The following is a 25602-nucleotide window of genomic DNA, read 5'->3' as shown; positions in this document are numbered from 1 at the left end:
TTGGTTGTCCCCGTGATGGAAAGCAGTTGGGGACGCCCAAAATCGGCTTTCCATTATACCAGTTTGGGCGACCCGGTGAGAAGGACACCCATCTTGCGATTTGTGTCGAAAGATGGGCGTCCTTCTCTTTTGAAAAGAAGCTTGATAGTCTCAGACTTAAATTTTTGAATCAAAAGTACCCTCATATTTTGAAGATCATTGACTGTTGAAGCCGTGATCATCCTGAAGAAGCTGCAATGTTGGGCACCCCAGACATTATAAACTAAGTGCAGTTTTTGAAATGTTTCTTTGGAGAGTAACATATTTGTGCGGTGACTTTATATGAACTGTTTAATTACTTTTTTAATTTAAACACTTTTTTGACATGTTTGGATACTATTTTAATTTGTGCAGTGATTATAACCATTGAGACATTATGTCCTTGATAGTGGATGAGTTCTAGTCCGTCTCAAATAATATGAACACAATTGTAAGGGCCCTGTTTACTAAGCTGCGCTGTAGGCATGTTATCGTTTTTAGTGCACACTAATGCTAGAGACACCCATAAGAATATATGGGTGTCTCTAGCGTTGGCGCATTCTAAATTTTAGTGCTCACTAAAAATGCTAGCGCGCCTTAGTAAACAGGGCCCTAATTATTGTATAATTGTAATCTGTGGGGTTTGTTGTAGACAGTGTGATTTGCTCTCCCTTTTTTGTTTTTCCTTATTTTTGGGTTTCTATCAGAATAAGTTCTGGCATCTATTAGAAACCTAGAAGAACATAAAATCTGACTTAGATACAGTATATTTCTTCTCTTCTTTTGGGTATATGTCCACATGCACAAAATCATTTCAGAATGGGGATATATGAATTCGTGACAATAAAATGCTGCTTCTTAATAGCAATACTTATAAAAGGTTTACAAGAAGAGCTTGCATTTTGATTGGGCATAAAAGAAAAGTTACTGTTTGCTACAGATGCACAAGTTGAGTCTCTAACACTCTACTCTTTTTACCTTTAATTGTAGGTTTTAGCATAAAAGCAGTTCCGTTCCAGAATGCCATCTTGAATGTAAAAGAACTTGGAGGTATTTTTTAAAATTGCTTTCCTTACTGTTCTACATGTCTGATTGATTTTTTTAAAATTTGTGGCTTAATATATAAATGTCTCAGAAATATTGTCAATTTATTGTTCTCATTATAGTTTACTGTAGAGCAGTGGTTGTTAATCTGGTCCTTGGAACATATATAGCCAGTCTGATTTTCACATTACCCCAGGCCCATCCTCACCTTCTCCCACCCCCGCCGTAGCGCTGCCTCCTCTCCTGCACTTCGCGGTGTCTGTCTCCCACCCTCACGGCAGCGCTTTCAATTTGCTATCAGTGCTGCCTGCCTGACAGCTGACAGACGCGACGCAACGTCCTCCTGCTCCGGGGCCTTCCCTCTGCCGCGTTGATTCAACTTCCTGTTTACGCAGGGTGGATTGCACGCGGCAGAGGGAAGGTCCCGGAGCAGGACGTCGTCGCACCGCGTCTGTAAGCTGTCAGGCAGGCAGCGCCGATAGAGCGCTGCCGCGGCAGTGGGAGACGGAGACCATGAAGTGCAGGAGACGAGTCAGCTCCACGGTGGGTGAAGGTGAGTGTAGGCAGCGTCAATAACTTTAAAGGTGCTGTGCGCTGCGTGGGGGGGTGGGGGGGTGGGGTTGTAGTGCCCACCCATCCAACCCGCTGGCCCACCCAAAAATTGTCTTCTGGCTACGCCACTGCATTACCCACAATGAATAGTCTTGAGAGATTTCCATGTACCTTATATGTACTGTCTCCAATGTAAGCAAATCCTATTTTGTAAATGTTCTTTGTGAGTTTCCTGACAGCCTGACTGGCTGGGTATGTTCCAAAGACTGATAACCACTGCCATAGAAAGTAAGAAAATGATATTCTAATTAATGACATGTATTTTTTATTTACATATAATATTGTTATAATTGATGTTATAGCTCCACTGAAAATTCACTAGACTGTAATACAGATAAAAAAACATTAAACAGGTACATTATTCTGATTTATGCATAAATTTGTTAATGTAAGTAGTATACGTAAACATTTTGATTTCCTTCTATAGTCTCCATCAAGGCTGTGAACACTGACTATATTCAAGCATTTATACTTGCAAAATATAAAGTCCTATTTCAGTGTGAGATTTTAATGTCTGTCATGCATGAAATAATACAGTTCTATCTTGAGATGATGATGACTACCAATGACATAGGAGAATGTGGGAGAGAAGTTCTGGAAACCAAATTTAGGCTGTCGGAAAGTTGAAATTCAGTCTGAATCCAGTACTTTCAGGGTAGCTTTCTCAGAAATGTTGCCCATTTCACACACAAGGCCTGCAAGGCAAGCAGAATTCTGGAGTCTCAATGCATGAATGAGATGATGGTGTAGAAACTAGGCAACATTCTGGGAAGGGGAAAGTCTATTCTGGAAAGATGGGCTCTCCAGGGCGGAAACAGTCTTCAGGTATCAACTAAAAGGAAATAGAGCGGCTTTTAAACTAGAACCTTGGGACTCCAGAGTACATGGTTTGGAATGAGGTATCTTTGAAAGATACTATCAAAATAGGAAAGTTAGGATATCCCATTAGAGAGGTTGCAATAAAGGCAAAAGTAGACCAGTTGCCTTTAAATAAAATCTGCTGTTTTGGGGAAGAAAAGTCCATAGCCTACTATTGAGCTAGACATAGGGAAAGCTACCTCTGGTCCCTGGGATTAGTAGTATAAATCTTGCTACTATCTGGGATTCTGCCGGCTACTTGTGACCTGAATTGGCCACTGCTGGAAGCAGGCTGGGCTAGATGGCCCATTGGTCTGACCCAGTAGGGCTATTCTTATGTTCTTAATATAATTTTGGATCATTTGAATAAAATAGCTTCTCTGACTAAATATCCAATTTCTAAGAAAATTATTAGGCACCCTTCTACCAAGTTGCAGTAAGCATTAACGCTAAATCCACTTTTTACTACAGTTTGGTAAAAGGGCCCCTTAGCCCTTGGTTTACTGAAGAGATTCTCTATTTAAATAGAGAATATAGGCACTTAAAGTGGATTTGGAGAAATTCTCAAGACGTGGATCTTCAAGTTGTTTGGAAGGAGCTGTCATATCCCTATCAAAGTCAAATTATTAACCCAAAGAGATCTTACTGTTCACATTTGATCGGGACTTCGTTACCTGATCCAAAAAAAACTTTTCAAGATCTTCTCAAACCGTTTCTAATTTCAATCTCTTCTTGCCCTAAGTTCAGCTGAAACAGAAATGGTCTAGTCAAAATTTAGCAGATATGTCCAAACTAAATAAATTATCTTCTGAAACTGAATTATGTTTAACAGATATTGAGGGTTTTCAATTGCCTTTTGATATTGACCATTCTCCGAGGACAAGCAGGCTGCTTGTTCTCACTGATGCGTGACGTCCACGGCAGCCCCTCCAATCGGAAACTTCGCTAGCAAAGGCCTTTGCTAGTCCTCGCGCGCCCATGCGCACCGCGCATGCGCGGCCGTCTTCCCGCCCAAACTGGCTCGTGTTCGTCAGTCTTCTTTTGTCTGCGCTCGGGACGGTCGTGTTTGCGCCGTTTCGCGCCCCTCAAAGTTGACCCTCGCGCGTCTTCGCGATTTCGCAAAAAAAAAAAAAATAGAGAAGACTTCGGTCTTGTCCCTTCCCGTGTGTCCAGTTTGTTTCCCCAACGTAAGTTTCCTTTCGCTTTCGGGGTAGGCCTTTTTTGGGGCCTCGGTACGGGTTTTTCTCTCTCCCTTATTTTTGGTGCCCTTCGTCGCCATTACGAATTTTGATTTCGCCGGCGTGATTTTTCCGCCCATGTCATCGAAGTCTCCCAGCGGCTTCAAGAAGTGCACCCAGTGCACCCGGGTAATCTCGCTCACTGATAGGCACGCTTCGTGTCTTCAGTGTCTGGGGGCTGGGCACCGCCCGCAGGCCTGTAGTCTTTGTGCTCTTTTACAGAAGAGGACTCAGGTTGCGAGATTGGCCCAGTGGAATGTGTTGTTCTCGGGCTCTTCGTCGACAACAGCACCGGAGTCATCGAGTGCATCGACGTCGACAGCATCAAGACCTTCGACCTCGGCATCGACTGTATCTATTGCATCGAGGTATCGACCCTCTGCATCGTCGGTACCGAGACATCGGAAGGCTGCATCGGCGTCGGTGGTATCGGAACCTCCGCTGTTGCTGATGTCGTCGGACGGTGGTGCTTCGACTGGAGTGCAGGTGAGAGCTGTCCATTCCCCTGCTGGTGGCGGTGAGCCTTCGGGTGGGTCTCCTCCTACCCTGAGGGCTCCTGCGGTACAGCCCCCCTGAGACCGACCTTCTTCGGCCTCGGCCCCGAGGAAGCGACGGCTGGATTCTACGTCCTCCTTGTCGGTACCGGGAAGCTCCGGTGACATGCTTCGTCTGAAAAAATCGAAGAAGCATCGACACCGGTCCCCTTCTCGCGTCGGTACCGAGAGCTCTGGGTCGCCGAGGGAGTCGGCACCCAGTAGGCATCGGCACCGAGAGGACCGCTCACCCTCTGTTCAGGAGGTGTCGATGCGCTCCACCTTGGACAGCCCGGAACAGCCTCCACGCCCGGAACAGACTCTGACCTCGACGCCTGCATCGGCTTCCATGTCTTTCTCCACAGCCGCTCTGCACGAGAGTCTCCTGGCCGTTCTCCTCGAGATCCTGGGAGAGCTGTTGCGCCCTTCCCCTCCGGTACCGGGGGTGCTTGCGCCTCCGGTACTGTCGAGTGAGGCGCCGGCTGGCCCCTTGTCCGGGGTGAGGTCTCCGACATCGACTGTGGCCGCCTCCCAGGAAGGCTCCCCGACGACGTCGGCGGAGGGAGCTTCGCCGGTGCGGGCGAGGAAGTCTACTTCTCGACGATCCCACCGTGGCCGTGTTTCCACGGAGTCGAGTCGGGCACGGCTTCAGACACAGGTTCATGAACTTGTGTCTGATACCGATGGTGAGGCCTCGTGGGAGGAGGACGAGGACATCAGATATTTCTCTGACGAGGAGTCTGATGGCCTTCCTTCTGATCCCACTCCCTCCCCTGAGAGGCAACTTTCTCCTCCCGAGAGTCTGTCTTTTGCGGCCTTTGTCCGAGAGATGTCTACGGCCATCCCCTTCCCGGTGGTCGTGGAGGATGAGCCCAGGACTGAAATGTTTGAGCTCTTGGACTATCCTTCTCCACCTAAGGAAGCGTCCACAGTACCCATGCATCATGTCCTCAAAAAGACATTGCTGGCGAACTGGACCAAGCCTCTAAGTAATCCCCACATTCCCAAGAAGATCGAGTCCCAGTACCGGATCCATGGGGACCCAGAGCTGATGCGCATGCAGTTGCCTCACGACTCTGGTGTGGTGGATCTGGCCCTAAAGAAGGCTAAGAGTTCTAGGGAGCATGCTTCGGCGCCCCCGGGCAAAGACTCTAGAACCTTAGACTCCTTTGGGAGGAAGGCCTACCATTCTTCCATGCTCGTGGCCAAAATTCAGTCTTACCAGCTCTACACGAGCATCCATATGCGGAACAATATGCGGCAGTTGGCGGGCTTGGTGGACAAGCTCACTCCTGAGCAAGCCAAGCCATTTCAGGAGGTGGTCAGGCAGCTGAAGGCGTGCAGAAAATTCCTGGCCAGAGGGGTATATGATACCTTTGATGTTGCGTCCAGGGCCGCTGCTCAAGGTATGCAGACTCTCATGGCTGCGTGCCTCCGACCTGGAGAATAGGATCCAGCAGCGGATTGCGGACTCCCCTTGCCGAGCGGACAACATTTTTGGAGAGAAAGTCGAACAGGTGGTAGAGCAGCTCCACCAGCGGGATACCGCTTTCGACAAGTTCTCCCGCCGGCAGCCTTCAGCATCTACCTCCTCAGGTAGACATTTTTATGGGGGAAGGAAGACTGTTCCCTACTCTTCTGGTAAGCGTAGGTACAATCCTCCTTCTCAACAGCCTGCAGCCCAGGCTAAGCCCCAGCGCGCTCGCTCTCATCAGCAGCGTGCGCCTCAGCAAGGCCCCACGGCTCCCCAGCAAAAGCAAGGGCCGAGCTTTTGACTGGCTCCAGCAGAGCATAGCCGACATCAATGTATCAGTGCCGGGCGACCTGCCGGTCGGGGGGAGGTTGAAAGTTTTTCACCAAAGGTGGCCTCTCATAACCTCCGACCGTTGGGTTCTTCAAATAGTCCGGCAAATATACACCCTCAATTTGGCCTCGAAACCTCCAAATTGCCCACCGGGAGCTCAGTCCTAAAGCTTCCAGCACAAGCAGGTACTTGCAGAGGAACTCTCCGCCCTTCTCAGCGCCAATGCGGTCGAGCCCATGCCATCCGGGCAAGAAGGGCTGGGATTCTATTCCAGGTACTTCCTTGTGGAAAAGAAAATGGGGGATGCGTCCCATCCTAGACCTAAGGGCCCTGAACAAATATCTGGTCAAGGAAAAGTTCAGGATGCTTTCTCTGGGCACCCTTTTCCCCATGATTCAGGAAAACGACTGGCTATGCTCTCTGGACTTGAAGGATGCCTACACGCACATCCCGATACTGCCAGCTCACAGGCAGTATCTGCGATTTCAGCTGGGCACACGTCACTTCCAGTACTATGTGCTACCCTTTGGGCTCGCCTCTGCGCCCAGAGTGTTCACGAAGTGCCTGGCTGTAGTAGCAGCGGCGCTTCGCAGGCTGGGAGTACATGTGTTCCCCTATCTCGACGATTGGCTGGTGAAGAACACATCCGAGGCAGGAGCTCTACAGTCCATGCAGATGACTATTCGCCTCCTGGAGCTACTGGGGTTTGTGATAAATTATCCAAAGTCCCATCTTCTCCCAGTACAGAGACTCGAATTCATAGGAGCTCTGCTGGATTCTCGGACGGCTCGTGCCTATCTCCCAGAGACGAGAGCCAACAACTTGTTGTCCCTCGTCTCTAGGGTGCGAGTGTCTCAGCAGAACACAGCTCGGCAGATGTTGAGATTGCTGGGCCACATGGCCTCCACAGTTCATGTGACTCCCATGGCCCGCCTTCACATGCGATCTGCTCAATGGACCCTAGCTTCCCAGTGGTTTCAGGCTGCTGGGGATCTAGAAGACGTGATCCACCTGTTCACGAGTTTTCTCAAATCCCTGTATTGGTGGACAATTTGGTCCAATTTGACGCTGGGACGTCCTTTCCAAATTCCTCAGCCACAAAAAGTGCTGACTATGGATGCGTCTCTCCTGGGGTGGGGAGCTCATGTCGATGGGCTTCACACCCAGGGAAGCTGGTCCCCCCAGGAACGCGATCTGCAGATCAATCTCCTGGAGTTACGAGCGGTCTGGAACGCTCTGAAGGCTTTCAGTGATCGGCTGTCCCACCAAATTATCCAAATTCAGACAGACAACCAGGTTGCCATGTGTTACATCAACAAGCAGGGGGGCACCGGATCTCGCCCCCTGTGTCAGGAAGCCGTCAGCATGTGGCTGTGGGCTCGCCGTCACGGCATGTTGCTCTAAGCCACATATCTGGCAGGCATAAACAACAGTCTGGCCGACCGGCTGAGCAGGATTATGCAACCTCACGAGTGGTCGCTCAACTCCAGAGTAGTGCGTCAGATCTTCCAGGTGTGGGGCACCCCCTTGGTAGATCTCTTTGCATCTTGAGCCAACCACAAAGTCCCTCAGTTCTGTTCCAGATTTCAGGCCCATGGCAGACTGGCATCGGATGCCTTCCTCCTAGACTGGGGGGAAGGTCTGCTGTATGCTTGTCCTCCCATACCTCTGGTGGGGAAGACTTTGTTGAAACTCAAGCAAGACCGAGGCACCATGATTCTGATTGCTCCGTTTTGGCCGAGTCAGATCTGGTTCCCTCTTCTTCTAGAGTTGTCCTGCGAAGAACCGTGGAGATTGGAGTGTTTTCCGACCCTCATCACACAGGACGAAGGGGCGCTTCTGCATCCCAGCCTCCGGTCCCTGGCTCTCACAGCCTGGATGTTGAGAGCGTAGACTTTGCCTCTTTGGGTCTGTCAGAGGGTGTCTCCCGTATCTTGCTTGCTTCCAGGAAAGATTCCACTAAGAGGAGTTACTTCTTTTTATGGAGGAGGTTTGCCGTCTGGTGTGACAGCAAGGCCTTAGATCCTCGCTCTTGTCCTACACAGACCCTGCTTGACTACCTTCTGCACTTGTCTGAGTCTGGTCTCAATACCAACTCTGTAAGGGTTCACCTTAGTGCAATCAGTGCATACCATTACCGTGTGGAAGGTAAGCCGATCTCAAGACAGCCTTTAGTTGTTCGCTTCATGAGAGGTTTGCTTTTGTCAAAGCCCCCCGTCAAACCTCCTACAGTGTCATGGGATCTCAATGTCGTTCTCACCCAGCTGATGAAACCTCCTTTTGAGCCACTGAATTCCTGCCATCTGAAGTACTTGACCTGGAAGGTCATTTTCTTGGTGGCAGTTACTTCAGCTCGTAGAGTCAGTGAGCTTCAGGCCCTGGAAGCCCAGGCCCCTTACACCAAATTTCATCATAACAGAGTAGTCCTCCGCACTCACCCTAAGTTCTTGCCGAAAGTAGTGTCGGAGTTCCATCTGAACCAGTCAAATGTCTTGCCAACATTTTTTCCCCGTCCTCATTCCTGCCCTGCTGAACGTCAGCTGCACACATTGGACTGCAAAAGAGCATTGGCCTTCTATCTGGAGCGGACACAGCCCAACAGACAGTCTGCCCAATTGTTTGTTTCTTTTGATCCCAACAGGAGGGGAGTGGTTGTGGGGAAACGCACCATATCCAATTGGCTAGCAGATTGCATTTCCTTCACTTACGCCCAGGCTGGGGTGGCTCTTGAGGGTCATGTCACGGCTCATAATGTTAGAGCCATGGCAGCGTCAGTGGCCCACTTGAAGTCAGCCACTATTGAAGAGATTTGCAAAGCTGCGACGTGGTCATCTGTCCACACATTCACATCTCATTACTGCCTGCAGCAGGATACCCGACGCGACAGTCGGTTCGGGCAGTCAGTGCTTCAGAATCTGTTCGGGGTTTAGAATCCAACTCCACCCCCCTAGGCCCATGTTTATTCTTTTCCAGGCTACACTCAGTTGGATAAGTTGTTAGGTCAATCTCAGTTATGTCCTCGCCGTTGCAAAGGCCCAATTGACCATGTTTGTTGTTTTGAGTGAGCCTGGGGGCTAGGGATACCCCATCAGTGAGAACAAGCAGCCTGCTTGTCCTTGGAGAAAGCGAATGCTACATACCTGTAGAAGGTATTCTCCGAGGACAGCAGGCTGATTGTTCTCACAAACCCGCCCGCCTCCCCTTTGGAGTTGTGTCTTCCCTTGTCTTTGTCTTGCTACATATGGGACTGACGAACACGAGCCGGTTCGGGCGGGAAGACGGCCGCGCATGCGCGGTGCGCATGGGCGCGCGAGGACTAGCAAAGGCCTTTGCTAGTGAAGTTTCCGATTGGAGGGGCTGCCGTGGACGTCACCCATCAGTGAGAACAATCAGTCTGCTGTCCTAGGAGAATACCTTCTACAGGTATGTAGCATTCGCTTTCGTGTGTTTCCGCTGATTGTATTTAGTAAAATCTCTCTTTTTTTTTTTAAAACTGGTACTGATGTTCACATCCAGTGGAAGCATTTTTCTATGTCGCAATGCACTTTGGATATTTGTCCTGCTTATCTATATGACTCTGCACCTCTTATGTTTTTTGTTTGGCTATTCACTATGCTATCTGAATCTTTTAATCTAGGGGCCCTGTTGACTAAGTTGTGCTGTAGGTGTGCTAATATTTTAACGCACGCTAATGATAGAGACACCCATTATATTCCTATGGGTATCTCTACAGTTAATGCATGCTAGTGTACGCTAAAAAGTTTACATGCCTACAGCGTGGCTTAGTAAACAGGGCCCTAGATTTTTTTCCAAGTTCTTGGAAGAAGATTATTTTGACACCTATATCTAAGAACCCTAATGTAAGAAATGTTGAACCATCAAATTTTAGGCCAATTGCAGGTATCCTTTTTATAAAAAGAGCTGAAAGCATTGCTGTTGCTCAGTTATTCACCTATCTAGATACTCATTCTTTCTGCTATTCTGCCTGCTTTTTGTAAAGGTTTCAGTACAGAAATGCTTCTAGGCACATTTCTTTCAGAGATAATGACCCAACTAGCCCATGGTCATTGAAAAATATTACAATTTGATCTGTCTGCAGCTTTCGATTTGATTGACTATGAACTATTGCTTTATTTATTAAGCTCAATTGGCATAACTGGCAGAATGCTTTCCTGGTGGTGTCTCTGTATAGATCCTAGAGTCAAATGGGCAAATAAAGATTCTGCACAATGGAGCACGAAGGGGTCCTTTTACAAAGCTGTGGTAAAAAGTGTCCTGCGGTAGTGTGGGCACATCTTTTAGGCCGAGGCTGGGAAAAAGTCTATTTTTTAATGGGCCTGGAAATAGGCCTGTGCTAATTTTAAAACTAGTGCGTGTCTATTTATGACCTGAGCCCTTACCACCACCCATTGACCTAGTGGTAAAGGTTCACATGCTACCCACGTGGTAGCCATGCAGCATGCACCCGGTGCGCGCTCCCGGTCACCAATGGGAGTGCCCCCTGTGGTAGAAAATGGAAAATTATTTTCTACCGCAGGATTCGGCACATGCCAAACGTGTAGTTACCGCCAGTACCCCAGTGTTAGTGCCAATTGGGCACCCACTACCAGTACGTTAACCCTCCTACACCTTTGTAAAAGGGCCCCGAAATGAAGAGTCCCTCAAGGCTCTCTACTCTCTCCTATTTTTTTCAACATTGTAATGGCAACCTTTATTCAGAAGCTGAAGACTTTGGGGCTGTCTTTTTATACTTAGCTGATGACATTACTGTATTAATTCCTGTTGAATCTTCTTTGCAGGAAATTTTGCCTCATATTCAGGATGGTTTTAGTGCTGTTGAGAATTGGTTCATCTCTGCTTGGTTAAAGCTGAATATGAATAAAGCAAAGCAAAGTTAGTTTGGTCCTCCTTCACCATTTCCCCCCCCCCCCCCCCCCTTTTTTTTTTAAATTTATTAATCATTTTCAAATTTTACAAATATAGCAAGAAAGAAAAGGAAGAACAATCTAGTCCATATCAATGGAAAAAGAGAAGAAGAACATTAACAAAAGAAACATAACTACTATAACCATCAGGCAATCAGCAAACCTTTGCACATATTACACCAATTACAATCAGGCCCCTTTCTTAACTACCCCCATCTAACCGACAACAAGAAAATCAATATCATCATGATTTCGAATCTTTATCCAATAAAAAGGCTGTAATTGACTTGGATCAAAGAAAACATAATTCTTTTCAGAAAATTTAACTAAGCACTTGCAGAGGATCTTCCAAAAAAAAAAAAAAGTTGCCCCAATAGCAAGTACCCTAGACTTTATCTGCAAGAAAAGCTTTCTACGTCTTTGCATGCCACGTAATCTTTCTTCTTAAAATAAAATTTCATCATTAGAATCTTGTCTTGTTCCAGCATGAAAGTTACTAGAAGGGTGTCACGCTGTTGGTCTTGAGAAGTTTCCAAAAAGTTTGTAAAATTAAAGGATTCAACTGGACCAGGTATATCAGCAGCACCCTCGATCTGAGCAACTTGCACAGCCAATTTAGGTAAATAATAAGATGAAGCAATAATAATTTTGTCAGATTCTGATAACAATGATACTTCCTAAATATTGCTGAAATAGTAACTCGGGCACTATTAAGGGACATACAGGGAAATTCAATATTTGTAAAGTCCTACTCTTTATTTGGTTCTGCATAGCCTCCAGTTGTCTATGCAAAACCAAACTATACTTAATCCCCGAAGTCCCGGTACAGAGGAGATACGATACACAATCTGTGAGGTGAGAGGTCTTTTGGGGCCAGGAGGAGCCTATTTCTACAGGAGAGAGCCGATTCGTGACGTCATCTGAAGAGGCTGGCCTGGGAGATCAAAAGCGTACCTGCTACTGTGACGGCCTGGGAGAGAGGAGACACGCTAAACTATCTGTAATGGTGAGAGGCCTTTCGGGGCTGAGAGGAGCCTGTTTCCACAAGAGGGAGCTGGTCTGTGACATTTTCTGAAGAGGCCGGCCTGGGAGATCAAAAGTGCACCTGCTACTGTGAGTCTGACGGCCTGGGAGAGAGGAGACGCACTAAATTATCTGTGATGGTGAGAGGCCTTTCGGGGCTACTACTACTACTACTTAACATTTCTAAAGCGCTACTAGGGTTACGCAGCGCTGTACAATTTAACATGGAAGGACAGCCTGTTTCCACAGGAGGGAGCTGGTCTGTGACATTTTTTGAAGAGGCCGGCCTGGGAGATCAAAAGTGCGCCTACTACTATGGCATGTGGCTATAGGGGCATGGCCAAAAGGGCATGTTCCTTTGAAGCCTAAGAGAAGCCAGGAGCCATAGCACCTCGTTTCAGGTAGTTTTGTACTTTATTTCCTTACTATGAGGAAACAGAAAACTGTCAGAAGGCATGCTAGGAGTAGTGTAAAATCCTCTGGCCTGATGGATAAACATATTCCCCCAGTTCCTAAAGACTCCACTATTTTATTGTCCTCTTCCACTCCTGTGTCAGGATTCTCAGTTTCAGGGATCAACCCACCCTGCCCCCACCTATGACTTAAGTCAATTGGATTTGAGTGGTGACTTGGAGGGTTTCCTTAATCCTCTGAGCAGGAATGTCCCCACTCCTGGAACACTGTTGCTACTGCTACCTAAGGAGATTTCTATTTTGCCTCAGTCAGTGGTATGTAAAGTTGATTTACCTAGTGAAGGTTTGACTCCTCCAAATAAAGTAACCTCCTTCACTTTTTCCAACTGCAAAGATTGATGAATAATATGGAATTCAGACTTGAATCTTCTCTACGTGTATCAGGGGTTCTTTTAAATTCTCATGTAGCAATGAAGGATCAGATAGCTCAACTGATCTAAGCAGTTTTTTAAAGAAATTAAAAGTGATTATAAAGGTTAAAAAATATTTTCTACCTGATCATCTTATTTTACTTAAGCTATTGCTTCCTCCCTGGATTACCTCAACCTTCTATATGTAGGTTGCACTGAAACCTCTCTTACACGTTTGCGAACTTTACAAAGCGCAGCTGCCAGATTAATTTTTAATGCTCAACCCATGGAAAGGGTTACTCCTCTTTTAATCAAACTTCACTGGCTGCCTATTCAAGCTTGTGTGGTTTTTGTTTTTAAATTTGCACAGCAGTTTTTAGGATCATATATGGTTTATCTCAGAGTTATTTTCCTTGTCTGCTTCCTCCTTCTGTCCCCTTCAGATATTCTTGAGTCAGAGATAGCTTATTGCCTCATTTTCTCTCAGCAAAAAATGTAAGATATAAAATACATTTTACCACTTTCTTTTTTTTTTTTTTTACCAGGCTGTTCAATTTTGAAATTCCTTACAATTAGATATGAGTAGAATATTCCTATCTTAGGTTTTGGAAATTGTTGAAAACTTTTTATTTAAGAAATATTTGAAAGTATGAATTGTTATTAGTAATAATGTTTTATAGTTTCATTAGGAATTATTTTTCCTCTTAGGTATTCTTTTGTTATCCACACTAAATGTTTTGGAAAGATGCAGAATATAAATCCCTGTATTGTATTGTAAAAAGCAGACAGACTTGAAAGACTTCAAATTATCACCATCACAACTACTGAGCAGGTTGTTAATAGAAACAAAAAAAACATTGTTTGAAGTGTCTGTATATGAATGTTAGAAGTCTAAAACAAAAGATGGGGAGCATTCATTGAAATGGTAGATGTAATAGGCATCTCTGAGACCTGGTGGACAGTGAGACATTGTCATATCATGGTACAAATTATATCACAGTGATAGGGTGGATCAAATTGTTGAAGGGGTAGCTTGAAAGTTAAGTGCTCAATCAGTCCATATTTTATTTCATTTAATTTCCGGCTCTTATATCCCTCTTAATCCAAACTAGAATTCAAAGCAGGTTACAAAAACTATAAACTCAAAAACTAACCAGACAGATTTACAGATATTTCAGAAACAGAAACAGATAGTCTTAAGAAAATGTCTAAAAAGATGATAACCCATAGCCCTAATACGTATAGGAGTATTATTCCATAATTTTGCAGCAGAGTAGATACCTCATCTCTTATCACCCTTTTCTATATGTATATAAATTCATGTTACAATAATTGTAACTCTGTTTACTTGGGTGTAACCAACACCAACTTGAAGCGACTTCAAACAGTTCAGAACACCGTGGCTTGTATTTTTTGCAAAGCAAAACGTCATGATCATGTATCTCCGCTTTTGCAACGGCTTCATTGGCTCCCAATAGAATACCGTATTAAATTTAAAATTCTTGTATTGACGCACAAGGCATTATGTACTGGTTCTCCTTCTTATCTTGCATCACTAATAATACCTTATACACCAGCATGTACCCATCGCTCTTTAACCAATAACAGGCTTGTTCTACCCCCTCCCACTAAAGCACGTTGGGAGTCCATAAGAGCATCAGCATTCTAGTTTCTTGCCCCTGCCCTTTGGAACTCGCGGCCCAAAAATTTGAGATTAGAAGATTTGTTACTGCAAGGCACTCAAAACATAAGTACATAAGTATTGCTATACTGGGAAAGACCAAAGGTTCATCAAGCCCAGCATCCTGTTTCCAACAGTGGCCAATCCAGGTCACAAATACCTGGCAATATCCCAAAATATTTGTTTGAATTGGCCTTTGCCTAGTATTATGATTATTTCAGTCAGGTGCCCTGCAGCGAGGCCAGCACTATTGTATTCTATTGATTTGTTGGGTTTTTTATTTTAATTTTATTACTGCATATATTAATGTATCTTGTGTTGTTTCTTCTGTACGTTTAGCCAACTGTATTATTTGAGATATGAGTGTCTGTATATTTGTGGCTTGTGTGACTGAGCCCTTTCCTATCATTAGTATTGAGTTCTTTTCCCTGTTTTATTTTGTATTTTATCTTGTACACCGTTTCAATTTGTTTCAATGAGGAATGGTAGATCAAATTCTAATAAACGATAAAAAAAGGAGCAATAATAATTAGCATTGAGGTTTTTTAGACCAATGAATGAACCTGGAGCAACCCATAAGTGACTGTCTCTGGGAAAAGGTGACTAATGTCTCAGGTTCTAAATGTTGAGAATGGCCAGTTTTTCATGTCATGGGTCCATAAGCAGTCTGAAAATGTTACATGTTTGAACTTCTGTAACTTTTTTATTTTTTCACATAAAAGAATGGGGTTTGGAGTATTAAAAATTATTTGCTCTAACAGAATTGATTAAAACCTCATTTTTTGTTTCTGGTGACTTTAGTCACCTTTTCCCAGAGATGGTTACATATGAGAAGACATATATGCTATATATTTGGGTATCTGAGGTCTTTTTCTTCTGTTTATATTAACTTGGCAGTTTAGCCACAGATTCTTGTTAGTACCATATATACTCAACTATAAGTCGAGATACTTTGACTCAAAAAATGCCTTTTAAAAAAACAGCAGCAAAGAAGAAGGCACAAGTGAACTTTCAGAAACAAGACAAAGGAAGGCTGTTTATTGTAGAGACTCAACACAGGCTGTGTTTTGGCGACCAAGCACCTGCATCAGGGGTCACAGCATTGTTCAATTTGCATATGTATATGAGTGTATTGATGAAACAAACAGCATCACCACTACAAGAAACTTTACACAAATAAGAAAATCCTTCTCATGGTCAGGAAATGGGAACTCTTTGATTCCTACTGCAGCTCCTTGTGACTCTGGGCAAGTCACTTAATCCTCCATTGCCCCAGATCCAAAATAAGTACCTATATATATAATTTGTAAACCACTTTGATTGTAACCACAGAAGTATGGTATATCAAATCCCATTCTCTTCACCACCACCACTGCTTTTTAACATATTGATAAATTACCTTGAAACTGGAATAATGAGTGAGGTGATTAAATTTGCTGGTGACCCAAAGTTATTAAATCATAAGATGATAGTGAAAATTTGAAAGAAGGTAATACAAGACTGGGAGACTGGATATCTAAATGGCATGATATTAAATATCAGCAAGTGCAAAATGATACATGTAAGAAAGAGCAACTCAGTCTATACCTACATGATGCTGGGTTCCACATAAAAGATCTAGGTATCATTGTTGATGATACATTGAAATCCTCTTCTCAGTGTGCATTGACTTCCAAAAAACCAACAAAAAACCAACACAAATAGAATATTAGGAATTACTAGGAAAGAAATGGAGAATAAAACAGAGAGTATCACATTGCCTCAATATTGCTCCATGGTGCAGTCCCACCTTCAATACTGTATGCAGTTCTGGTCACTGCATCTCAAATATATAGCTGAATTAGAAAAGGTAAAGAGAAGGGCTTGTCAAGCCTCTTAAGACTTGTTTAACTGCAAAGCCTCAATATCCTGAAGTATAACCTTGGCACACCAATGCACACCTGAAGTCTCAATATTTTCTGAAGTTTCCTTTTATTGAATGAATACAGATAATTTACTCACAGTTATGATGTTCAGAAGTGTTTCCCTAGGGCACAGAGATTCTGTAATTCTGAGAGCTGTATCAGTGGTTGGAGGCAGCTTTATTGCAGAGGTGGGAAATAGTTGAACAGATAGAAGTATCTCAGAGCTGGGTGACTGGAAAGTGCAATTTCTCATTAAGAAGGTATATTCAAAGTAAAAAACCAAGTTTGTTCCAAGGAGTGAAGCAGGACAAGTGCTGACTGAAGCAAGATGGAGAATGCCTCATGGCGAAAGGGACAGGGAAGTCAAGAAGGCTCACACAGGTCTAGGGAGGAGGAGGTAAAGACCAATGGGGACAGAGCCTGCCATCGGGTAGCAAGGGGTGGTCCTAGAGGGCAGCCTTCGATTGGAGGGAAAGGTCGTACCTGGCTGACCTCTCAGGACAGAGATAGTAAGAATGGCTTGGCTGAGAAAGAGAGGAAGTCTAGGAAGCAGCACAACCAATAGTACAGTTCTTATACAGATAGGCAAGTGTGGCTGCATCACCTTTGAACTAGATTACACACAATGCATTGCTCACGCATCTTTGCAGTGGGAACTGCAGCAGTGAAAGTCCTTAGAAGTGAGAATAACGGTAAAAGCATTAAACACATTTTAGGGGACACATTATAAACTAGTGCAAGGTTGTCAGAGGACAGAACAGGGCTACTAAAATGATAAAGGGGTTGGAACATTGCCCCTTTGATGGAACGCTATAGAGGTTAGGGCTGTTCAGCTTAGAGAAGAGAGAGCTAAGGGGGGAGACACAATAGAGGTCTATAAAATGGTGAGTGGAGTGGATGTTTACTGTTCCCCAAAATACAAGGACTAGGGGGCATGCAGTGAAGTTACTAAGTAGTACCTGGTCAATATTCAGCTGGTGGTGCTCAGCGGTTATTTAAGCACAGACCTTTGCTGGCTAAATTAGACCTGAATATTCATTGTTGGGCCATGTCCATGCACCAGCATTGAATATCTAGGGATGACCAGACATGGGCTGGCTGCTGACATTTATGTGGGTCCCAGGCAATATTCAACCAGGAGCTGCATAGGAACCTTATGCAGGTTTCGGCTGAATATTGGTCAGGACCAAATAAGGTCTCCACCCCCCTGCGTCTGATCCTCCTCCCTTCCTTTGAGCATTGGACCCTTCCTGGATTCCCCTAAGAAGATACTGCCCCTCCCCAAGAGAAACCATCCTCCTTGACTCCCCATATACCTCCTCCCTCATAAAGCGTCCTCACAATCGTTCACTTTCCAGCCCCCTCCTGCACCTACTCTTGTGTCCCTTATGGTTAAGGGGGGTGGGGGGGGGGTAAGCTGGGCAGGAGCAAAACCCCCTTGCTCCTCACCATACTGGCATCAGATACAAATTGGCACCACAACCTCTAGTGGTAGTCTAATGGTCAGCTTTCAATATAAGGAAAATGCCTAGTGGTGTGTGGGAGGAGTTTGGAAGGTGGTACAGTTGTGTTGGGTGGTGGGTTTCGGAAGGGCCCTTTACTTGGGGAGGGGGGGGGGTTCAGTGAGGGTATGCCACTGTTTGGGGTGGGGGATTGGAGAGGAGAGCACAGGAATTTTAAAGTAGGTGCCGGATCATATTCAGTACCAGTATGTAAAGTAGGTGACTAATGTAAGGACTATCTTTTTGTGTGGTCCTATCTGACTATCTAGTTGCTTTGTTATGTGGGCGTTGGCACTGAATATTGCCAGCACCTGCATAACTCCTGGCTCATCCCCAATTCCACCCCTGAACCATCCCATTACTGCCCAGTTTTGATGTGACCGGTTGCCCAATTTAAGTGCCACTGAATATCGGCAACTGGCCTGCTCAATGTGGTTTAATTGGGCTGGAGTCTCTCCTGTGTGGTAAAACCCTTTTGAAACTCAGGCCCTACATTTAAAAAAATCAGATAAAATATTTATTCACACAATGCATAATTAAGCTCTGTTAATTCATTGTAAGAGAATGTGGTAAAAAGCCATTAGTCTTGCAGGGTTTGAACAAGTTCCTGGACAAAAAGTCCATAAACCGTTGTTAAGGTGGCCCTACTAGTTATTCCTTGGATAAACAGCATTGGAATCTATTACTCTTTTGGGATCCTGTCGGGTACCTGTGACCTGGGTTGGCCACTGTTGGAAACAGGATATAGTACTTGATGGACCTTTGTTCTGTTCCAGTATGACAGTGGTCGCCAACCTTTTTTCATGTAAAGAGCTGCAAAGTGGACATGAGGAGAGGAGATTCAGATGTTTTGTGGTATAATGTTGTTCAAATTGCATGATTTGAAAACCGAGATGATTTCTCAGCAAAGTAGGCATATCATTTTGGTGTGGCTAGGAATGAAGAAGTACTTTTGTTCCCATTCATCTCTGAAAATTCTGTTTCCATCTTGCACTTTTCTTTATTTTGATGGAACTTTGGTGTGGCTTCCATTTACTGAGCATGAGCGTTTCATGGTTTATCAACCTTTCTCAAAACATTGCACAGTCGGGTTTTCAAGTCATGCATATTCATTGTGGGTATCTTGAAAACCTGACTGGCTTGGTGTGTCCCGAGGATTGGGTTGAGAACCCCTACTCTAGATCCAGAAATTTATTTCTATGGGCACTATGCATTGGAGCATCAGATTACAGATATGCTCCAAACAAATCCTTGGGAGAAGGATGACTGCTCTAGCATTTCAGCATTGTGTGTATCAAATGGCTTATTCCCTTCTCTTTCCTTTTATCTTTTTATAATATTCCTATCTCTTGATCTTTCTGTTTTGTATACATCGCTTACATGCTTCTCAAATTTTTTTTTAAATTTAAAACTTTATACTTTACTTTTTGTGCTTTCTATAGTCTAGGGTCGGTTTTCTCTTGGGAAGGAAATTACCAGGTATCAGCCCTCTTAGCTATTGCAGTCAAGAAAAGTGATATAATTGGCAGTTGGCTTTGTATACAAAATTAATTAGCATAGTAAAATATAGAACGGGGTCTTTTTCCAGGAACCATGCATAGTTTCTGGAATCTGCTCCTATTGGATAAAAAAGTAGTTAGAGATTTTGTTGTGTTCTGCCAGAATTTTAAAATCCTGTATTTTTGGTCATTTTTACCTTTAATCTTCTACCATACATTAGTTGTGTGCTGAGATATGAGGGAGTGTATGAGAAAACCCTGGTTCTCAATAAACATATTCCCTACCGGGCCACCTTCACAGATCAGGCCTGGGGAATTCAGCCAGAAGGTCATGGTCCAGTCAGGGAAGATAAAAACATAGAGTTGGGGTATGTCAGGGATGCCCATAACAGGAAGAAAAGCTCTCCCACTACACCTCCACTGCATATGCATAAGGAACCTTTTGTTAAGTTGTTGGCTTTGGCTGCAAGGTAGGACAAGCTTTTAATTTTTATGTTTTTTGAACTTTTTATTTTTGATTTAAAGATTAATTCACAAATTAAAGTAAACAAGAAAATATACACAAAATATACCATGGAAATATACACAAAATATACAAAAAAAGAAATATACTAAAGCCATCATCAGAAAGTTAAGCATCAATAGACTACCAGAATAAAGGGCATAGTTACTCAAAATTAAAATAAGGTAATAATTACAATATATTCAAAGAGCTAGACTACAATAACCCTGGACATATCAGCCACCTTAAGAGTACATTTTGTTTTTTTGTTTTGCATTTTTTTCCTGAGTAAAGGATTTTTGTTTGTTCTTCAAAGTTGTCTCAGTTGTTTGTGTACAGACCTAGGGCTCAAACACTCACCTACACTATCATGTTGTATTGTATTCTATTTTGTGATTTCTTTTCCGCCTTTAACCATGAAAGTGCAAAGCGGATTACAACATTTTCAACAGAGAATCCCAGTCGGATAGAATTTACAGAAACATATTCAATTTATAATCTCAATATTAAGTAATCAGGATTGTTGATGTAAAAACAGGTATGTTTTAAATGCTTTGTGAAAAGAAATATATGGTATAATAATAAGAACTTCAACAGGGATAGCATTCTATATCTTGGTGCCCTGGAAAACAAAAGAATGTTCCCAAATTGACTTTGAGGTCATCTTTTTAATAGAAGGAAAATCCAATGATAATTTTTTCTAGCTTCTGAGCTGACATATTATTTGCTAAAGGAAGAAGTGCTCCAACTGATTCTGAATTTAAGCCTTACAAGCTTTTGTATATCAGACAAGCAACTTTAAAATAGATGCGAGATTAAATTTTTAACCAATGTAAGCTATTCAGTAAAGGAGTGACTTCATTAAATTTACCTCGATTAAAAATTAATCTTGCAGATGTATTCAGCAATAATTGGAGTCATTTCTGTAATTGTTTATTGATAGCACAGTATAAAGGATTACAATAGAGTCACCTTGGAGAAGGCTGTGAGGATATGCAGATGGACTGCAAGTCCTCCACAGCACCTAGATGGCAGCTGGTGGGAGCGCTGGGCATGACATATCGTAAATGCCCCTTCACATCTCTGTCTCTCCCTGCTAATCTTAGGGCACAGACTGTAGACGTCTGCCTTACAACAGCCCTACTTCCCAACTACTGGAGTTGCCGTCGAAGCCTACTCCAGCTTTGATCCTGATCTGTTTTTGCCATTTACGGGAGAGGACTTGAAATTTTTGGAATTCATCCAAAATACTGATAAAAGGAGTTTTTTGTAAGTGTACCAAATTTGATCATATTACTCTACTATTATTCTATAATAATTGGCTCCCGGTTTCTTTCCATAATCAGTATAAGGTTTTAATCTTAGCTTATAAAGCCCAATATACTGATAGACCCCTCTATATTTCTGCGCTATATATTCAGTTTTTTCCAGTGTGGATGCTCCGCTCATGGAGAATAATTTGCTTTGTATGTCCTCAGTGATCCAAGCTAGACTTGACACTGCACAACAACCTGCATTTTTCTTTCCAGTGTCAATATTGTGGAATTTACCAACACCTCTTCGCTTAGTACCATCATTACAGATTTGTAAAGTAGCACTAAAGACTCATCAAAGTGCTTTCCAAATCAGATATGGTATCGTAGGGTTAGCTGCTGGAAATGATGCTTGGACCAGTGGTTCTTGCCTGGTTAGTACCATTATTAGGCTGTCATCATATTGCAATAGAGTTATTTTCTAACTAATTATGTTGTATGAAAACCACTCCGGTGCTGTTTACTTGAGGTGGTATATCAAATTGACTAATAAATATAAACATATATACCCACACAAAACATATAGAAACACAAATAGCCCATACCCCAGAGAAATATACTACACCACACCAATAATTTGTTGTTCCTGATGAGCTGACATTTAGCAATTTTGATGTATATTTCATTTTCTTTGTTAATTCTACTGTAACCTGTTAGCTGAATAGTACAATTTTCTTATTTTTTTGCTAGCTCTGGAAAGGATCGGATTAAGGCATTGGCAAACAGGCAAATTCATAGAGCCTAAGGGGGCAATTCTTTAACTTGGTGCCTCCAATTAGGTGTGTTGATGCCACATTTTACTTTGCATTGAAAAATTGATCTTTGCCCTGGAAGCAGGCAAATTTTGCCAAAACACCTGCCTTTGTGAATGAGGCAGTTATAGCTCTTATTGTGTTGGTGTTGGGCTCCACGAAGAAGTTTTGGGCAGCACTGCCATAGATAATTATAGTGATTCAGTTGCCTCAGTAAGACAGCTGAGATGCAAATAGATGGAGGCTGGAACACACAGGGGGGGGAAGGAAGAATGTGGGGTTGAAGAAGAAAAGATGGGAGTTAATAAGACTGACTAGAATTCTTCTAAGATAGAAGGGATGTGGGTTTACAGAAAAAGGTTCAGGGAAAATTTAGAAGGGGATTGGGGGGGTAAGTTTGTAGGCAGGAAATTTGAATGCAGTCTAATCCCGTGGCCCCCTGCAGGAGTGCCGTACCCATTATGTGAAGGGGTGGGGGTTGGAGCTAAAGCAGAAGATTAGAGAGGAGAATACAATGGAAGAGCTGCTTTTCTATGGCAACAGTGAACAAACTAAATGTTCACCATCCCTGCCCTCTCCGCTTGGTGTTGATATAGCTCACTGTTCCTGGGGGGGGGGGGGGGGGGGGGGGGAACTGCCGGACAACTGGGAACTCTCTTCTCTCTTCTATTGCAGCACATGACATGGCATGTAAGGTCCAAGGCACGGCCTGGTGAAAATAAGGTGGGTTTTGGCTTTTACAGCCAGGGACAGTTATCATATAAATTATAGGATAGCATTTTCAGAGGGGGTTGAGCCTTTGTCATCAAATCCAAAGAACAATATGTATTGTTTATGTGGCTAGAAGGGACAGAGAAAGTGATGATTTCACAGCGACATCCTCAATAGAGAAGATTGATATTGAAGGAGTGATTTTGATGGTCTGTACACCATGCACATGTCCAAAATAAGATGACTATGATGGATCTGAGTGCTGTGTACCTTAATGGCTTTGTCATCTTTGTTATGACTGCTCATGTCTGTGTTATATGTTCTCTTAGTTGACTGTTTTTTTATTTGGAATGATTAGTGAAATTTGTTAATGAAGTCGTGCTGTGGTCATAAATAAATCAACAAATCTGCACTTGTTTCTAATTAGCTGTGTCTAGTCGTCTTCTTTCAAGCATTGTTAAGAGTATCACGATGTGTCAAGTGTGCAAGGACAAAGAATGCGACAGCCTCAGTTTGTGATTTTATTTCATTTGTGGATTGCAGCATTTATGTGCAATTGTTTGTACTAAGTATGGACACATTTTGAACCCGGGCATTTTTTTTTACAGGATATAAAAGTATGTAATTGAAATTATGTTGTAAAAACAAACAAAAAAGAAAGAAAGAGATTATGTGGTAAGATTTGGACGGATTGGGAACTTTTGCTCATCTGAAAGTTCCGTAACCTGCATCTTAAATCTATCATTTTTGATGTCCTGCCAGCATATAAAGTGATAATTTTTGGTATTTATGCACTATCATTATAAAACCAATCTGCTTACTTTTGTTTTCATCTTTAAGGGATTGATAATCTGATTCTCTCTTTATTGTGGACTGTAGTAATTTGATCGAGGGTGTGGCTTGGAACCGTCACAAACAGTCACACACACAGGGTTTGCAAGCAAAAGGAAATATTTTATTGCTATGTTTCAGCATTTGCACACCTGTTACTTCACAAGCTTTAATCCAGCACTAATAAAATCCCTCTCTCATAATATAGCCCCAGTCAATACTCCAGGCCCAAACATTGTGGCAACTAATGCTGTTTCAGGTCCCTTCTGAACACACACCCAATTCATATACTTTCTGAATACAATTCAAGATTATCTCCTATCTTGGCAGTCTTCTTTACACACACATCTAATCATTGGAAGCTGAGAATTCCACCCCAGGGAAACTACTGAGCTTTGGCTACTTCTCTTCCCTGGCACTTCTGTTAGGTATTGTAGCCTCAGTTCCCACTCCCTTGGGGCCTCCACTTTGGAGACTTCTGAACTGGGTGCCTCTCTGATCTGTTCTACTTCAGGGCATTTAACCACCTCCCTGCCTGAACCCCGCCCCACTGACTCAGCAGGTGTAAATCCATCTACCCTAAGGTGGCTCACTCTTAGTCTTAGTGAGGGAGTGATCCTATGGGAACCTGGCCATGTTCCACACTGTCTCACATGGACCTTAATACTGCTTTCAATAACCCTCTTTCAAAAACTGGTTTATGTATGGGAAATGCCTTTGAAAATTGCTCTCAGTATGTGTATCATTAAGAGTAAGTGAACTGAACACTATTTTTGTCATCTTTTTTTTCAGTTTTTCAGAAACAAGATTGTGTTTATGACTATTCCAAGTTTTGTTCTTAGAATGAGTCCAACTTTTATTTAAATCAATAAATACTCCATCCTTGTTTTGTTCAGAGACTAAGAACTCGAAGAAAAGAAATGTACATTCCTTAGATGTCAAACATTCTAAAGTTGTTCTTGGAAAAGACAGGATATTTTTTAAAGGCAACACCAGTTATTTTCTTTGGCATCTGTAAGAGAGGAGTATCAACCTCTAATACTCCTTTAATAGCTGGATATGTTATATAACTGAAGCATAGAAGATATCTTCCGGGTATTAAATTAAAGCTGAACGGGTGATCGAGTACTATACAGCATTGATAGAGGAAATCTGCAAAAGCATTTGTGTGCTGTTTAATAGCTGCCTTCCTGAAACACTATAGATTGAACAAATAGACTCCTTAAAGTCTTTGTAAGAGGAGAGCTTCAAAGTGGTTATCTCTAAAGTACTGCTGACATGCATCCCAACAAGACTCACTGTTGAAGAATGTAGTAAAAATAGAAATTTTCCTTAGTTTTTTTCCCTGTTATTTCTAACAGTTAGAACCATCTTAATCTGTTTTCCTTCTGATAAAGAAGTTATGCATGTATACTTGGATTTATGTCAGTCTTAAAATTTACATTATGAAATTTACCGTGAAAGGGGTAATTGCATTTTTCACATGTAAAGCATGTTTTCCGTTGACAAGCAGGATTGAGTCAGGCACCCAAGTGGATGATATCATCCAGTGGTTCCTGGATGTTGAAATCCTCAGCTCAGTGTGCCGCAACGGCCAAGAAAGCAAATAGAATGTTACGAATTATTAGGAAAGGAATTGAGAATAAAACAGGGAATATTATAATGCCTTTGTTTTTCTCCCTGGTGCAACTGCACTTAGAATATTGTGTGCAAAAATGATATAATGGAATTAGAAAGTGTACACAGAAGGGTGACTAAAATGATGGGGCTGGAATGACTCCCCTATGAGGAAAGGTTAAAGAAGCTAGGGCTCGTCAGCTTGGAAGAGACATTTGAAGGGGTAGATGTGGATTGCTGTTTTACTCTTTCTAAAGGTATATGGAAAAGGGGTCATGCAATGACATTACTAAGTAGTACATTTAGAACAAATCAGAGAACATTTTTTCACTCAACATGCAATTAAGCTCTGAAATTCGTTGTCAGAAAATGTGGTAAAAGCAATTAGTGTAGCAATGTTTAAAAAAAAAAA

General features: G+C 43.1%; 1 protein-coding gene across 2 annotated transcripts in view; it reads left to right on the top strand.

Annotated features, from left to right (window-relative positions):
- Window positions 1–25602, top strand: part of ARL15 (ADP ribosylation factor like GTPase 15) — a 723318-nt gene that overhangs the window by 284340 nt on the left and 413376 nt on the right. For both annotated transcript variants that reach the window (XM_030193124.1, XM_030193123.1), the window contains one exon: window positions 1009–1068. In XM_030193124.1, the coding sequence (XP_030048984.1) occupies window positions 1009–1068 (60 nt within the window). The remainder of the gene's footprint in view (window positions 1–1008; window positions 1069–25602) is intronic.

The sequence above is a fragment of the Microcaecilia unicolor genome, chromosome 2, assembly GCF_901765095.1.
Source record: "Microcaecilia unicolor chromosome 2, aMicUni1.1, whole genome shotgun sequence".
NCBI lineage: Eukaryota > Metazoa > Chordata > Amphibia > Gymnophiona > Siphonopidae > Microcaecilia > Microcaecilia unicolor.
This window is presented reverse-complemented; position numbering and strand designations above follow the sequence as displayed.